Below are 15,899 nucleotides of genomic sequence, written 5' to 3'. Positions count from 1 at the left end.
TGCGTTTAACGAAGAGTTATTCGAAAAAGAGTAAAATAATTAGCATATTAATGGTTGTGATGGTGCTAGCAACAGTACTTGGAATGTTTTGGTTCTTGGAGGAGAAAGTTCCTGTGCACTCTCTGATGGGTACCACCACCATTCCCCCTGAGCACATTTTTGTTACTTTGGCCACTCACCAAGAAGAGCATAGAAAGTCTTACACAGACAATGTATTTATACAATTGTTGCATCAAGCTCATGATGTGTCCAATACAACTAATTGTTGGGTTTGTGAATTGCTTCCCTCAGTTACTCATAAGAGCAATAATTTGTTGTCCATGCCATTGTCATGTATTGGTAGCGGTGAAGGTTGGTTTGAATTGTTCGTTATGGCACACTACCATTTCCAACACTCTACTCTGGTTATGACACCTGCTGAGTCTCGCACTGTGGTAGAGTATATAAGTTTTCATCATGGGTTTACTCCCACAGGATCGACAGAACAGGGGACCTTTAGTACATTGTCCCCAAAGTCCTGTATGAGCATATACGAAAGAATGAAGAACGAAACACGGCTTCGAATGGAAATGGCTGATTTCCAAAGGTTCAACACCTCTGAGCATTTTCAATCCTTCCAAGCTCGCAATATTACCAAAGATAAACTGATGCCGGTGTCCGTCAACACCACAGCTAGTTTTTGTGTCCAGGGAACTGGGGAGGTAAAGGTGGGGGAGAGTAAATGCAATTTCACCTACAGACTGAGACCGCTTAATAATCTGCCCTTGATCCTACCCCATAATGGTTATTTTGTCTGTGGATCCCAAGCTCATGCCTGGCTTCCGAGGGGATGGTCAGGCAGATGTTATCTCTTTTCTCCTTCCCACTGTGTATGTTGCTCCATCCAATTATCATAAAGATCATCAGCTGCAGCGTAGGAGTACATACTTGCCTGAGTTAGAAGGGTTGTTGAAACAAAGGATATAGTTCAGACAGATACCACCGCACAACAGTTTGGGGATGCCATAAAGGGTCTCCTACCCTTTTGGGGCCCCATGGCGAATAGTCTTCAACTCTGTCGGCTAACAGGAGTTGTGGAGGGGGTTAGTAATGCAAATGCTGGAATACTGACAAACTTCACTGCTGAGCTTCAGGCTACGAGATTAGTAACTTTGCAGAACCGGATGGTGTTAGACGTCATACTTGCAGATAGGGGTGGGGCTTGTCGCATCATTGGCAGCAGTTGTTGTGTTTACATACCTGATCACTCTCCCAACGTGTATGCAGCTATACAAAAATTGCACAGATTCTCGTCTGATATACACCAAGAGGCGGGTACTGGGACCCTATCAGGGTGGTTCTGGAACATACCTCCTGGGGTTGGAAGATCTTCACTTTTCTGGATGTGGTTGCTGGTATCTTCATGTGTTGCCTCTGCATACAATGTCCCAGCTTGTGGCTCATATTGTGTCACTATCCTTACTCCCAAGCCGAAAATGTCAGTTCATGATACTAATGCAAATGTTATGTTACAAAAACAGGTGGATGAAATGATGCAAATTGACGAGGGCATCTTTGGTTCTACATCATCTCTTGCAGCTTCTATTTCAAATGCTGAGTATATGGCTTGTTCCGAATATTGATGTCCTTTTCTTCATAAGAATGTTATGTTTTTTTTGTCCCCCATAAATTAGTTAGCGAATGCTAAAAGGAGGGTCTGATGAAATAAATGTTTTGTTATTTTATTTGTGCATTCTTCCATGTAAGTTAGCATTTGTGGCACCATTTTATGTTTAGCCGCCATTTTGAATCATGCCCTTAGCTGCGCATTCCGTCCTCAAGAAGCAGGCTTTGGAAAGTTTAGTTTCTCCATGGTTAGGTCTTGCTCTGCTAATGGATATACTGTTCTTATTAGCGCATACCTTTCCCACTAGATAGAGGTGTTCTCCCACCAGTCTAGCGGCAGGCACAGACAAAATGACCTTGGGTAAGAGATACTGTGTGCCCGGCCTCAGAATCGAAACCCATCATACTGTACTTTTTTTGTGTTAGTTGCACCTGCTTGGAAAATTCCATTATGGGCGGGTTTCCCTTGGTTCTGAAATGTACATAATGTATCGCTATGTTTGCTGAAGTCGGACCTCTCTGCAGCACCCCCTGAGTGACTGGGCAGATGGGGCTCCACTCGAGTGTATCTGAATAAATATATACTTGGTTTGTATTCTTTACTGTCTGACCGACTCTTTATTTGTAGAAGTGGTCGCAAGTGACCCAGGTGACCCTAATCGGGTCACTTCCTTCAGCATTGAGAAACGAAGAGATGCATCTGTTACTTAGTGCTTGGGGAGCTGATACGACAGTTCTGCTGCAAGCAGGAGAAGTGATGCATCAAATCTGGACAGTATGGGGAATTGATGCATCAACTCCATGACGATCCTGAGTCACGGGTGATGCGTCTGGAAAACTTGCAGCACAGGTGCGATGCGTGGAAACCCAGGATGTCGGTGAACGCTGAAGCAGTGAAAAGTGGCGCTGCTGCAGTTTCTTTAGCCGCGATCCCACAATGCATTAGTTTTAGAAGGCTCGACAGGCGCTGTGTCGGACGTGGCAGCGCCACAGCGATGTGTGGAGATTCTTCTCGCACGGCGGTGCTGCATCGGGAAAAACAGCTGCAAGAAGAGCAATGTGTCGATTTTCTCAGTTCTTCAGGTTTGTTACAGCTCCCAACAGCAGGAACAACCTCCAGGAGCCCAGAACTAGAACATGCACCTCCTGGCAGGTCAAGATCTCAGCAGCAGAGTTCAGGAAAACTGGGGGTGAAGTCTTTGTGTCCCTGAGACTTCAGAACAGGAGGCCAGAACACACAGGCCCTTGGAGATCTTCTTCAAACAGCTTTACAGCAAATTTCCAGTCTTTGTCCTTTTCTTGGCAGCAACTGCAGGCCAACCGCACACAGCAAAGAGGCAGTACTCCTCCTCACAGCTCTTCAGCTTGGCAGGGTTCCTCTTGATTCCAGAGTAGCTTAAAGTTCTGGGGTTTAAGGTCTACTACTTATACCCCATTTTGTCTTTGTTCTCTTTGTGCAAGGATCTCTGAGCCCCGTCCAAACCAGTTCTGTCCTCACTGGTGCAGTATGACCACAGGGAGTGGAGACCGCATTGTGCAAGGGAGCCGGGTCCTATTCAAGTGCAAGGAAATCTCCACCCACTACTCTAAATGCAGCCAAGCCCCATTCAGCTCAACTCTGAGTAATCCAGGAAGGGCCAGGTACACCTCACCCCCCCAGTGGCTGTCTACAGTGAATGCACATCCCCAGCGCCTGTCACTCCAAAACCAGACAGTTAATCCACAAACAAACAGAGGCACACAGAATGATTAAACAGGAAAATGTCTACTTTCTAAAACTGAAGAGCTGAAAAAAATCGATGCATCGCTGTACTTGGGGCTGTTTTTCTCAACGCAGCACCGCCGTGCAAGAAGAATCTTCACGCATCGCCACACCGCTGCTGAGTCGACGCAGTGCCTGTTGCGGCTGCAAAAACTGATGCATTGTGGGAACGCAGCTGAAGAAACTGGTGCAGCGCCGCTTCTCCCTGCTGTATCGATCGCTGACGTATCATTGATTTCCACACATTGCACCAGTGCGGCAAATTTTCCCGACGTATCACCCGCGGCCCAGAACCGTCTTGAAGTCGACGCATCACTTTCCCATACAGTACAGATTCAACGCATCAGTTCTCCTGCGTGCAGCAGAGCTGTCATTTCGCCTCCCCAAGGACTCGGGAACCAACGCATCTCTTTGTTTCTCGACGCTTCCCATCTCTGCGGCTGTTTGGCCTTGTGCATTTTGATGCATCTACAGGTTCTTTGAGTAGAATCACACATCCATAGTTTTCTATGTACCCAGTTGCTTGAAACCTTTTGAAAAGTCATATTCTTATTACATGTATGTTGGATTTTTGTTGTTTTGGTCTTGTTGAGTTTAGATACAGATACTTATTTTTCTAAACTGATGTGGTGTCCATTTGTGGTGTTCTCATTGTATTACTGTGTGTTTTGAGTACAAATACTTCACAGATTGCTTTTGGGATAAGCCTGTCTGCTCGTGCCAAGCTACCCATGGGGTGAACAGGGGTTATCTAAAGTGTGTATCCCCCTTATCCTGACTAGAAGCAAGGGTCACTATTTGGACAAAGGTACCCTTAGGCAGAAGTTACCTCTGCCAATTAGAGACCCCCATTTCTAATATTGGTGGTAAGTGGTGAGGATTTGAACTTGTTTTTGTACTTGACCCACAGTGATTGGTGTACATCACAGGACTAGTGCAGACCATTACGCGACCAAATACTATTTTTCCCTGTTTCCCTTCTGAATTTGGTGGGTGGAACACTGGTTAATGGTTGCACCTGTGGGGCCTTGTCAAAATGGAGATCAACGTTTGGCACTTGTACACCTACACAATGAGGAAACTTAAAGTCTTTTGCAAGGAGAGGGACCTACCTGTGAAGAGGAGATCTAAAAGGCAGGATCCAGAGGCAGCCCTGTGTAGCTATGAAGTACCACGCTGGGAAGCAACACTGTCAGATGACTCTGAGGAGGAATCTGAGGGGGAGATCCCCAGTCAGAATATCTAGAGCGCAGTGGCCCTGAGAAGGGAACATTGTGGGGAAGATTGGCTCGTGAGAAAGGAATCAGAACCACACTTGTGAGACCGGAGGCTGAGACAGCTGGATCGGGAGTGCAAGGAGATAGAGAGAGCCTTAGCTGAAAAGGGAATGTGTGCTGCTCATGAATTGGGCTTGGCTGGGTTGTGGTTTGAGTCCAGCTCAGATGTTGGCAGCAAAAATGTAGTGTCTAGTGCTGAGGGAGAAGTACACACACCCAGAGATGTGGCGCCTGACTTGAATGAGAGGGTTGACATACACAAAGGGGTTCAGGGTTATGAGGTGGCTGCAGTGGTGCTCAGTGTCTCAGAGATGGATTGGGGAACTGGCACAAGGGTTCATATTCCTAGTGGTGGGAGGGACACTCTACTGACTCTAGATGAGAGGTTCAGGGAGAGGGGTTCCCCATGGCAGAAGTCCTGGTACATGTGAGTGGGGACCGCACGGAAGAGTGTTTGAGGGACAGAAACAGTCAGACACTGTCTTGCCAGTCTCAGGAGGGTGGTGTGAGGCCCTGGATGGTGAGGCTAAGAGGAGCATGGTCAACGCTTGTGTGGGGCTGTGTGATTCGATTGTTGAGAGCATATTTTAAGTCTGTGTTTTCCAGAGCTATGCCCACAACTGGTGGAGTGTGAGTTCTCTGAACCCAGGGTGCTTGCACTGGAGGCAGACCTTTTGGTGGATTGCAGAGAGTGTGAAGAAGCTTTTGGGAGTGATCCTGAAGGGGGTGGCTCAGGTTTTCCCCAACCAAGTGAGGTAGGGGAGGTTGTGGTAGCCCAGATAGGTCCCAGTGTAGTGGGAGTGGTGTAGGGTCACACGCCCTGTCTCAGAGGAGAAGGAGTGGGACTGAACTGTGTCCCAAGGTGCCAAAACTCCAACCCCAGGGCCTGGTTGGTTTCATGAGTGGACACCAAAAGGGGGGCCTAATCTGTACCGGGAGGCCTTGCCCTGAGCGGGATCCCAAAGTGTCAGGTGAACTAGGGGGAAACTGCAGTAACAAGCATTCCGCTAGTTCTGGTGTCTGGCAGCACCGCTCCAGTTTGTGTGTGTGACATGTCCTGATAGTGAAATACTGCAATTTTGTTTTTCACTATTGAAAGGCTATCTGGTGTGGTGTCCATTTGTGGTATTATCACTGTATTACTGTGTGTTTTGAGTACAACTACTTTACACATTGCCTTTGGGATAAGCCTGTTTGCTCGTGCCAAGCTACCAAGGCGGTGAGCAGGGGTTATCTAGAGTGTGTATCCCCCTTACCCCGACTAGAAGCAAGGGTCCCTACTTGGACAAAAGCACATACCTCTACCAACTAGAGAACTCCACCATTTCTAACAAGTGTTTTCTTATTATTTCAGTTACATTTGAAAAAGAGTGCCCTTCCTTATTCAGATTCACCTATTGTCAAAAGACATACTGTATACAATACCAATACTTTAAAGGGGGTTTTGAGCCACTGATTATCATTGATTGGCTTTCTTATCAATCGTATTTGCTTGCTTCTAGCCAATGGCTTTCCTTCATCTTTTTTAGTTTGTCCATCCTCTTCAGCATAGCTTTTTTTATCATCCGTTTGATTGGACGATACATAGCCTTCCACGGCTGACATCAGGGAGCCACATTGTCGTTTAGCACTTCCATCAGAATGTTTTCATGCTCTCTCCTACATGTACTGCTTCTGCCATAACATCCCCACCCGACCATATTCCCAGTTTTCCTGACTCACACTTAGTTATTTACTTCCCTGGACCCTCCCCGTTGCATTTGACATGGCTTTTTTTTGTTTATTTTCTTTCTACCCCCTCACCCGTCAGATTCTCTGTTACTCCCCTACTTCTTGCTGCTCACTATTCCTGCCTGCCACGCAGCAGTGTCGAGTTGCTCCCTAGCACCAACCATCTCATTGCTTTTTTATGGACACCCAAGCAGCTGCAATATGCTACTGGATCACTCTTTTCTCTTTAATACACTTTCACATGGTGATTATATTTTTTAATTTAGCACTCCAACATGGTTATTGGCCTTCTTGGAACGGTGAATAAAAACAAAAAAATTACCTCCACAGCCAAGCAAATGCACAGTGAGGCGTGTGCGCCTATATTGCATCACGCTAGGTCTAGCCACTTTGCATTTTTTTTGATTTGCTGATGACGACAATCACTTTTTAGATTTTGACTGTTTGCAAAATCTCTTGTATTCAATATATCTTAAAAGGGTATCTTATTTGTTACTGTTGCTGAAGTACTGTGTTAATGCACTTTTGTGCGGAACTTTTTTTTTGGCATTACTTTCCCTGGCTGCATTTAACCGTAACAGACATTTTGTTTACTTTCCCTGCCAGCACTGCTGAATCCATTTCTTTGATTGTCTGAACTGTTTCATTCTTTTTTTAGGCTTTTAACTTCTTTCAGCTTATAACTTTCGTGGCTTGCTCATTTTAGAGTGAAACCGTGTCGCACATCACTGCCGTCTCCATTTGTTTCATTCTCCAATATGTTTCATACTTATTTCGTCTTTTACCTTTCCCAACTTGCTTATTTGCCTTCAAACCGTGTCGCACATAACTTCCCTCTCCATTTCTTACATTTTACGATATGTTTATTACTTATTTGGACTTTTAACTTTTACGGCATGCACAAATTTGCTTAGGTACTTTGGCTCATCGGCCTGCTCATTTTTGTTTAAACTGTGTCGCACATTACTGTTGTCTTCATCTGCCAACTTGGGAACTTAGGAAACTGGTTCATGTTTCAACGCTGGCATTGCATCCTATATATTTGGGCAATTCACTTAATCTCCCTGTACCTACCAAAACAAATTGTCTTTGTGTAACGGAACTAGGGCTCATGTAAAAATGCTCAAATGAGTAGTTGTTATTACCAGCACTTTTGAATGGCAGGAGCGCGGTACAAACAGCGATATAGTAAATACTTTAATTTTAAAAATCCCACACAGAAATTCCAATAAAATATGCTGTTTAACGCAACAGTGCCCAACTGTGTCGCACATGAAAACTGAAATTTCAATAGCTACCCTTATTTCTTACACTTTTATTACTTAGTCCAACATCTAGTTAACTTTCCCAGACTGCACTCATTTAAAGCGTGCTTTTTTACTTCTACGGCAATTATTTACATATTCGTTTTTTGGGTTAGTACACATTTATTTAGGGCATTTATTCACTTACTCTGCCAACATGCATTTGTTTAAAATTCATCTTTGTGTGCCTTTGGCATCGTAGTCTTTAAAATTCATCTTTGCTGCCTTTGGCATCGTAGTCTTTAAAATTCATCTTTGTGTGTTTTGTGCACGTGGTGTTGACACCTTTATGCTTTATCTATTTTCTGTGCACATACATACAGGTCTTAAAGGTAAACCTACAGGCATCAGTTAACATTTTAAACAAGAGGAAATGCAAACATTTTTGCAAATGGAGAGCAGGATCACACATATACTAAAAGCTACCGCCTAGATTAAATAAGGGTTGCATGGTTGCACATCCAAAGCTGACAACTTTAAAACTCGGAAACCAGGTTAAAGTCTCAGTGCAGGCTCAATATCCTGTCTTTTTGGTCAAATTACTTAATCTCCCTGTGCCATCAATTAAAAATGTGTGTTTGTGTAACCTGACAGGGGCTCATGTAAAAGCGCTCCTGTACCTTCGGGTGGAGTTCATGCTATACAAAAAAAGGTAAATACAACAAAACCAAAAACATGTGGCCTTTACTAGTGCACCTTATTTGGAACTGTGCTTCTAATGTCTGTGCTTTTATACGCTTTTGGGGCTCTGACTCCTTTCAAATAAAATAGAGTTGTTTAAAGCTTGCTGGCAAGCTGCATAAATTTGTTAGGAAATCACACGCTTGATTTATTTGCTTTCTGTAAGCATACATTTGAAGCATGCATTATGATGTTATTATTTATAGGGAGCATAATCATACATACATTAAAGGCTAGCGCTTACATTTACTAAAAGTTGCATGATTGCGCACAAGTCTGTGAGCAATGTTGCACTCTAGTTTTTTTAGACCGCATGATGGACTTGAAGGTATTGGAGCTCTTTATTTGAGCACCAGTTAAATTTCACGAAGATACATGACATTTTTTGGGAGGCAATGGGAGAGTAAGTAATTTGCCCAGAATCATAAGATGTTGAGCCGATGCAGAGACTCAAACCTGGTTTCCCAGCTCCAAAGTTGGCAGCTCTGGCTGTCACACCACATCCGAGCCATTAAACTCTTACTCCGAGCCTTGCTTTCTTCAGCTGTCTGATGGAGGGCGCTTTAAGCACATCATGCAGAGGTGTAGCAAGGATGCATGTGCCTGCTGGAGGAGGTGTCCATGTCTAAACTAGCGCTGACCACAGCACTTGTTAGCACTGGCCGGACATAGGTCGCAGCTCATTTAGTACCAGTACAACACCCAAATATAGCAATAAGCAACAAACGTGACCAGGCAACCTTTGCAAATGGCATTCCACTGCACATTACCACATTTTTAGTAACTTTGAACTGTTTGGGCAAGAACCTTTTTTTTTTTTTTATTCTGCAGATTATGCATCTGATGGAAAATGCAGCAAATCCATGAGTGAAGGAAAAATGCTGTTACTGCCCATATTGCCTTTCTCAATAAACAAGTCATAACACTTTTATAAAGTTTCAGTAACTTATGTTGTACAACTTCTCAAAAAGCTCAAATTTATAACCAACAAAAACGTGTTATTAATCACATAGGAAAAACCTGAGGCATTTACCAATGCTGGTTTTCTTTTTGCTGATGCTGTTTAGCAATTACAGCAAGCATTGGCAAAGTCAAACGTTTGGCAGACACATTTCAGAGGCATGAGCTATGGTTGTGCTTTGTTGGACAAAGAAAAGAAACCAATTGGCAAGAAAAGAAGCAAAGGTTCTGATGCAAAAACATCTTAATACTTTTGAGCTAGGCTATGTCAATCATATTTTAAAATATGGGCACCATATATTTTCATGTTTACAATCAAAACCATTGCAAATATTTTTAAATTATCCTCACATAACCCTAGAAGTGGACCTAATTCCTACTTCTGTGTTTGCCAGCATGTGATGTGTGAGAATGCTTTCATAGTTTCAATTCTGTTCTTCCTCCCAAGGTTTCATACATGCGTAGACTATATATCCTAGACTTGGGAAAATTACTCGCTTGCAGAAGTGACCGAGTGCATTAATCAGTTGTACCCTTCTTAGGATACTGGTAGGTTGGTTCATTGCAGACGGTTTCCCTGTGTTTATTGCCCAATGGGGCCGAAAGGAAGAAGGCTGAAGTGTTTGACTTTCTTTGTTGTCATTCTATCGTAATAATTTACTAAGAATAAATTACAACCTGCATAAAATATCTGAGGCAAGGATAATCTGCATCTGGGTGTATATGAGGGGAGACCGTCCAATATGATTAACTAAGTTCTTGTCTGTTTCAGCGAAATGGATGACAAATCGCAGAAGGCCACGCCGCAGGGGGCGGAGAATGACCGGGTCTTCAATGACCTCTGGAGGAATAACAACATGCCAGTCGTGCTAAATAACCCCTACCTTGAGAGTGAGCAGGTAAGTGGCTGTGCCTGCTATGTCGATAGGTCTCAGGAAACTCCTTGGCAATACCCTTCCCTTGGGTGTCCCTTCAGGCTTCTCACGGTAAAGGTATGGGCTGCCCAATCTAATGCAATCTATAAAGATCGCGCACCAGGCAGGAAAAGTGCTTTCTCCGGGCGCAGAAGTTTCTGCAGGCACAGTCGGGGTACATGGATTTACCTCCTAGGAGGCCTCCATCCCAGCCCTGACATGACACTGCCTTCCACAGAGGACTCATTCGCCTAAGGGAGGTGAACTTTCTCCATCCTGTGAAAGTCAGTGGTTACTGGGCATTATACATGGCAGATGTTGTAATTCACTAGTGGTATCCCAGAGCTCAGGTACCATTGCACAGGGAAAGCAGGTTAATCACTTTGTAAACCTGAATACCAAAGAATAGCAGTGTCAAGCACACACAGGAACTGTTGGATGTTGCAGTCACTAACCAATTTAATCCCTTTGTAAAACGGAATGCCAAAGGGCAGCGGTGTTGAGCACGCACAGAATCCGCCGCATGCTGCTGTGGCAGACGGCGTTAATCCCTTTGTAAACCTGTCAAAGGACAGCGGTCTCAAGTCGCCAACTAGCCCAAATTTACAGGCGATATCCAAATACACTCACACAGGAAGTCTCAGAGGACCAGGACTGTGTAAGGGCACCACATTACTTGGGTTGCTGTACTTTTGCCGGGAAAATCAGTAGAGGCCAAGCTGTACCTCAAAAATGAGAATGACAGCCCTCAGCCTACAACCTTCAGGAAAAGGGTGGAAAGCAGAAGGGGTATTATTTGGGGGTCCTCCTATTTTCTCCAGCAGCCCTTGCGCTCTGTAGATGAGCAGCTGAACAGATGTACAGATGATTCCGGAACAGCCATTTGGATGTACCATAAGCAAACAAATCCGCATTATTAGAAGCTTGTTTAGCGCCAAATACACAAACTTACTCCTAAAGGCCCTGGATGGGAGACACGGTAAAGTACCCAATAGAAGAGATGGGGCAGGCATCCCTGCTACGAAACGTCATGGTAAAAGAGCTGTATTTATGTTTACAGCGCCCTGGTTCAGATATGTAGAACACTGTTGAAATCAATATTAAATGCTCAGCTGTAACGCGTCTCCCTGGACGTGTTGGGTAATTAAGTGTTGTTTCTGGGAATTTCCGCCATTTCAGGCGAGGTGTTGTATGAAAACTTCAGTAAGCTGATTGAACAGGAAATATTTAGCACTTTGAGGCTAGTGTGATAACAGGTTTCCGAGAGACAGAATGCTACAAACCTACCTCAAGAACACCTACCTATGGACAACTATGTGTCACTCTATGCATGCTGAAGTCTATGAATCAGATGGAAGAGAGAGCCTTCCTCCTCAACGTTGAACGTTTCTCAGTGAACTTTGAAAACGCAGAGGACAAAGTCCAGCACAGCATTGCAGGGCAACGTACATGGACAGACGGACATTGAGTGGACACATCACCAGAGACTGCACCCATTGGTCGTAGTGATGAAAGTACCCCCAGGTCACCTGCATTGGAAGGGTGTCGACCACCTTGCACTAATCATCATCCTCCGAACTAGTCTGATACTTTCCATAAAGTTCAAGGGGACGATCCTTCCTGAAAACCCTTCTCCATCCTCCAAAACCACTAACTTCTCCCTCCACACCCACACCCATCATTCGATCTCACCTTAACTTGTGCACCAAATCACAATCAAGTTGAGAGGAATTAGGTAAACAGCCGAAACATCATGGCATTCTTACATTGGGCGCTACAAGACCTACCCCCCCCCTCCCCCCCATCCGCTCTTCTTGACAGAAGATATTTTTGCATTGCCATTTGCGTGCTCTCTCATAGCAAGCTCGGCCTGACGGCACAACGCATCCGTGGTGGCACGCACGAGCTCAATGCGCTGCGACGCTCAACCTCTGAAGTAAGATGCTTCGCGCAGGCTCCGGCCACGTGGACGCACGGAGCGCGCGGTGAACTTATCTACTATCTCCGACCGGCGGGGATTCCCTGGCCCAGATGGCTCGGTTCACTCTGCCCCCCTGAGTTAAGCTCCTTCCGGCGTGTGTATCCCTCTCTCGACAGTATTAGGGGCTCCATCTCGCTGTGGTAATCCGCCATTAGTGCGTTGGCCACGGAGCCGAGGCCTGCCCCTTTCATCTCGCGGATTATCCGGGAGCTCTGCACGCCTCATTGGTGTGTAGTACCAGCCCACGCTTCAGGGTCCTCCTGATCCGAGCCCACTCCTCCTCTGAGCAGCTATCCAACGCAGTTGTCTGTTCAATTGCTTTTGGTTTAACATGTGTCACGCAAGTCTTTGAAGCAGCTCGTGGGTCACTGGGTCGGAAAGAGTTGTAGCTGTTAGTAGTGCTGCATAGGTCGGTGACATGGGGCTAAAGGGCCCACTGCAGCCGTGTTAAGGCTTTTTAAAAAAAACTATTCTACTAGAGGTTTTAGGGGACAATTAATTTTCTAACATAAGGACCTATTGCACCCCCCTACACCATTCGGGTCAGTCTGTGGCAGTGGTTCTTTACATGTGGACTGAGCGAGCACCTCTAGGGGTCAGCAAGTCCTACTCAGCAGGTAAACAACTATGTTAACAAACTAAATGATATTAAAACGAATTCACTGAAATTAGTAAAGCATATACAAATAAAGAAGCAAAATTGAAAATGTGCAAACTTTTTCTATATTTGATTGAGAATTAGACAAAATATTTCGATATTTGAGCATTTGTTTGGTGCATACTTGTTGGTGTATTTTTGTGTATTGTTTTGAAGTTCAAATCATAGAAATTGCTTACGCTGGGGGTCCAAAGCTTTCAGGGGGTGGACGCCGTTCACCCTGCCAAGAAGTTGAGCCCCACAGAAGTATATTGAACTTTTCCCGGTGTCATTTTCAGACACTGGGACATGTTCAGCAGTGCCGGTACGTTGTCTGCTTTCCATTCCCAGCAGCATTGTGCAGGTGGTGAGGGTTTTTTTTTTCACATCCAGCTGGGCCCGATGATAAAGATTGAAGTGTAGGGGCCATCAGGGCTCCTTTTGTTTGATGATGCTGACTGGAGGTGGCCTGGAGCCTCACACTTGAAAGTAAATGCAACAGAGGGGAAACAAAGGCTTGTTAAAGCTTCACAGGCACTTAAGAGAGACATGCTTTTGACTTTGTTCAGTCCCTGTATGTAAGTGCATGCACTGTAAGAATGTCAGAAATGTTGGTCTGTCTCAGTATTTACACAAATAACAATTTCAATAGCACCGTTTTATTTCCTTTATAGCGCTTCGCATCCCAATGCAGGGGGTCAGAGCTCTTTACACAAACTACACATTATACATTGACAATAAATCATATGAGTGTGTAAATCAATGTATAAGATGAATAACATGAGACAGGGTTACAAGGTGTTGGAGTCACATGTCCATATCTCACTGTGCTATATTAAAAGGATTACAATTTATGAATTGCAGGTAACAAAAGGATCTCTGTGTTAAAAGCAGTAACCCATTTACCTATCTACATAAAATAAATATCTGTCATCTGCATGTTACATGATGTGCTTAGCAGGAGACACATTAACCTTCTATGCTACTTTGATTCAAATCTGGGACTTCACAAAACACAGATCTCTCCCACAAATGCGTTCACCTCCAGAGTTATATCACGTTTATTACTATTCCCTCAAATTTACTGGGCACCTGTGCAGCAGATGCCCTAACCCAATCAAATATTCTAAAATGCAGACTTTGCAACCAATTAAGCAGAACAGATCTACTGCCATGCTTTTCCTTGTTGCCAATATCTTTGTGGCACATTAAAAAAAAAAAAACTTAGTAGTTGAGGTCCAGATTTTGCATCCGGATTGTGTCACTTTTCTGGCACAACCCCAACGCAAAATCTCATTTGTTAAAACTAAAAAATGCGCTTACATGTACTCATGATATACCTGAATAAACGTGTGTGAGGTCCTAATATCTGATGTCACTTCTTATGTCACTTTCTGTGATGTCACGTGCAGTGTCACACCGATACATCATGCACTGTTATGGCACACATCATGCTTTCCCTTGCATACTACCTAACTTGGTTAGTCCCCGCACTTCTTTTTTTAGGACTTGTGCCCTGGACTCCGGATTCCAGTATTGATTCACTGGGGATCCACAGAAGTCAAAAGATTAAGAACGGCTGGTCCATGGCAACAGCCAGCTAAGGTCTGGCGTTCGCTGCCTATTCGAAGAAGATATTGGAAGAGTGGTTAAAGTTGACACAACGCTGTGCTTTTTCACTGCATCTCGCCAAATGGTTGCTGCCTCTCTGCTTGCCACCTGTCTGGTATTTTATAAGCCTGGCCTGTAAGTGTATGACAATGCCAGTAAATAAAATGGAGAACAGTAGTCAAATCTGGTATTTTTACTTTTTGAAATGTAAACCTAAAACAGTAAACCCATGATGAAGTCATTTGAAGTAAGTGCAAGCTGTCTAAGCTAAAAATGATTATTAAAGTAAGCCGAGGGATAATTGTCATACTGCAAAAGAATACTGAACATTTTACACAAAATCAAATGCTATTTTCTTTCTGAGCAAAGTGGTAACCCTAGGCTTGCCTTAGACCTGAAGGTGCTGGCTGAGTCAGGCTAAATATGTAGAGGAGAAACCACTTTCTGGAGCTCACTCCATGATGCATAGCTTTACCTGCATGAATAGGTAGGCACCAACTGTGCCACAAAGAAGTTAGATCTTTAGGTACGTGTTACACCTATTATCCTTGGTGTGGTTCCCCTCTAACTATTTGCCTTCAACCCTCAGACCTTCCAAATCACACAGCACCACCGTATGTCACACAATGTCAGCTCCCTTCACACATTCTCACACGGAGGAGCCAATATCACACAGTGTGCACACAACTAGCTGGACACCTCTGCAGAGAGCAGGTTTACAGCTAATTGTTTTGAGGTTTTGAACATCTGATGACCATTACAAGGCGTTAAACCTCCCCAGGACATCAGTGGCAGCCTCAACAGCTTTGTTGTTGGTGTTACACGGTTTAAAATGGAGTGAAGGTAAGGAGGTGGGATCTCAGAGGCAGTGAATGTAAAAGTGCCTCGATCTGTGCTCAACACTAAGCCCTGCCCCCTTCAAGGCCCCTCCCCCTCTCACAGGGTGAAAAAGCTCCAAAAGTTGGCAGGTCTGAACCCTCCTGTTTTCTGACATCGGTTTTGCTGGCTTTAGGAATCTGTACACTTTACCACTGCGAACCAGTGCTGAACTGCTTGTACTCTCTCCTTTAAACATGGTAAAATTGGCTTACACCCAGTAGGCCTATTTAATGCTGTAAGTCCCTAGTAAGGTGGTACTCTGTCTACCCAAGGCCTCGAAGTTAAATGGCACTAGTTTTCAAGTAACAATGATTGTGCCACCCACTTAAGTAGTCTTTTAAACATGTCTCAGGCCTGCCATTGCAGCCTGTGTGTGCAGTTTTAAACCGTCTTTTTGACCTGACAACGTAACCTCTTGTCAGGCCCAAACCTCAATTTTTAGTACATATGTCACCCCTAGGGTAGGCCCTATGCAGCCCAAAGGGCAGTTTGGAGTGTATTTAAAAAGTTAGACATGTATTTTTAAGTTTTACATGTCCTGGTAGTGAAAAACTCTA

At 44.4% G+C, this 15,899-nt stretch overlaps 1 protein-coding gene across 4 annotated transcripts in view; it reads left to right on the top strand.

Moving 5' to 3' along the window:
- The window catches only part of NOS1 (nitric oxide synthase 1), a 1,315,983-nt gene that overhangs the window by 920,903 nt on the left and 379,181 nt on the right, over window positions 1–15,899 (top strand). For all 4 annotated transcript variants that reach the window (XM_085636289.1, XM_085636287.1, XM_085636288.1 and 1 more), the window contains one exon: window positions 10,093–10,219. In XM_085636289.1, coding sequence (XP_085492415.1) covers window positions 10,093–10,219 — 127 coding nt within the window. The remainder of the gene's footprint in view (window positions 1–10,092; window positions 10,220–15,899) is intronic.

Source organism: Triturus cristatus, chromosome 11 (genome assembly GCF_964204655.1).
Source record: "Triturus cristatus chromosome 11, aTriCri1.1, whole genome shotgun sequence".
Classification (NCBI taxonomy): Eukaryota; Metazoa; Chordata; class Amphibia; order Caudata; family Salamandridae; genus Triturus; species Triturus cristatus.
Note: the sequence above shows the minus strand (reverse complement) of the source record. Positions and strands in the feature narration are given on the sequence as shown.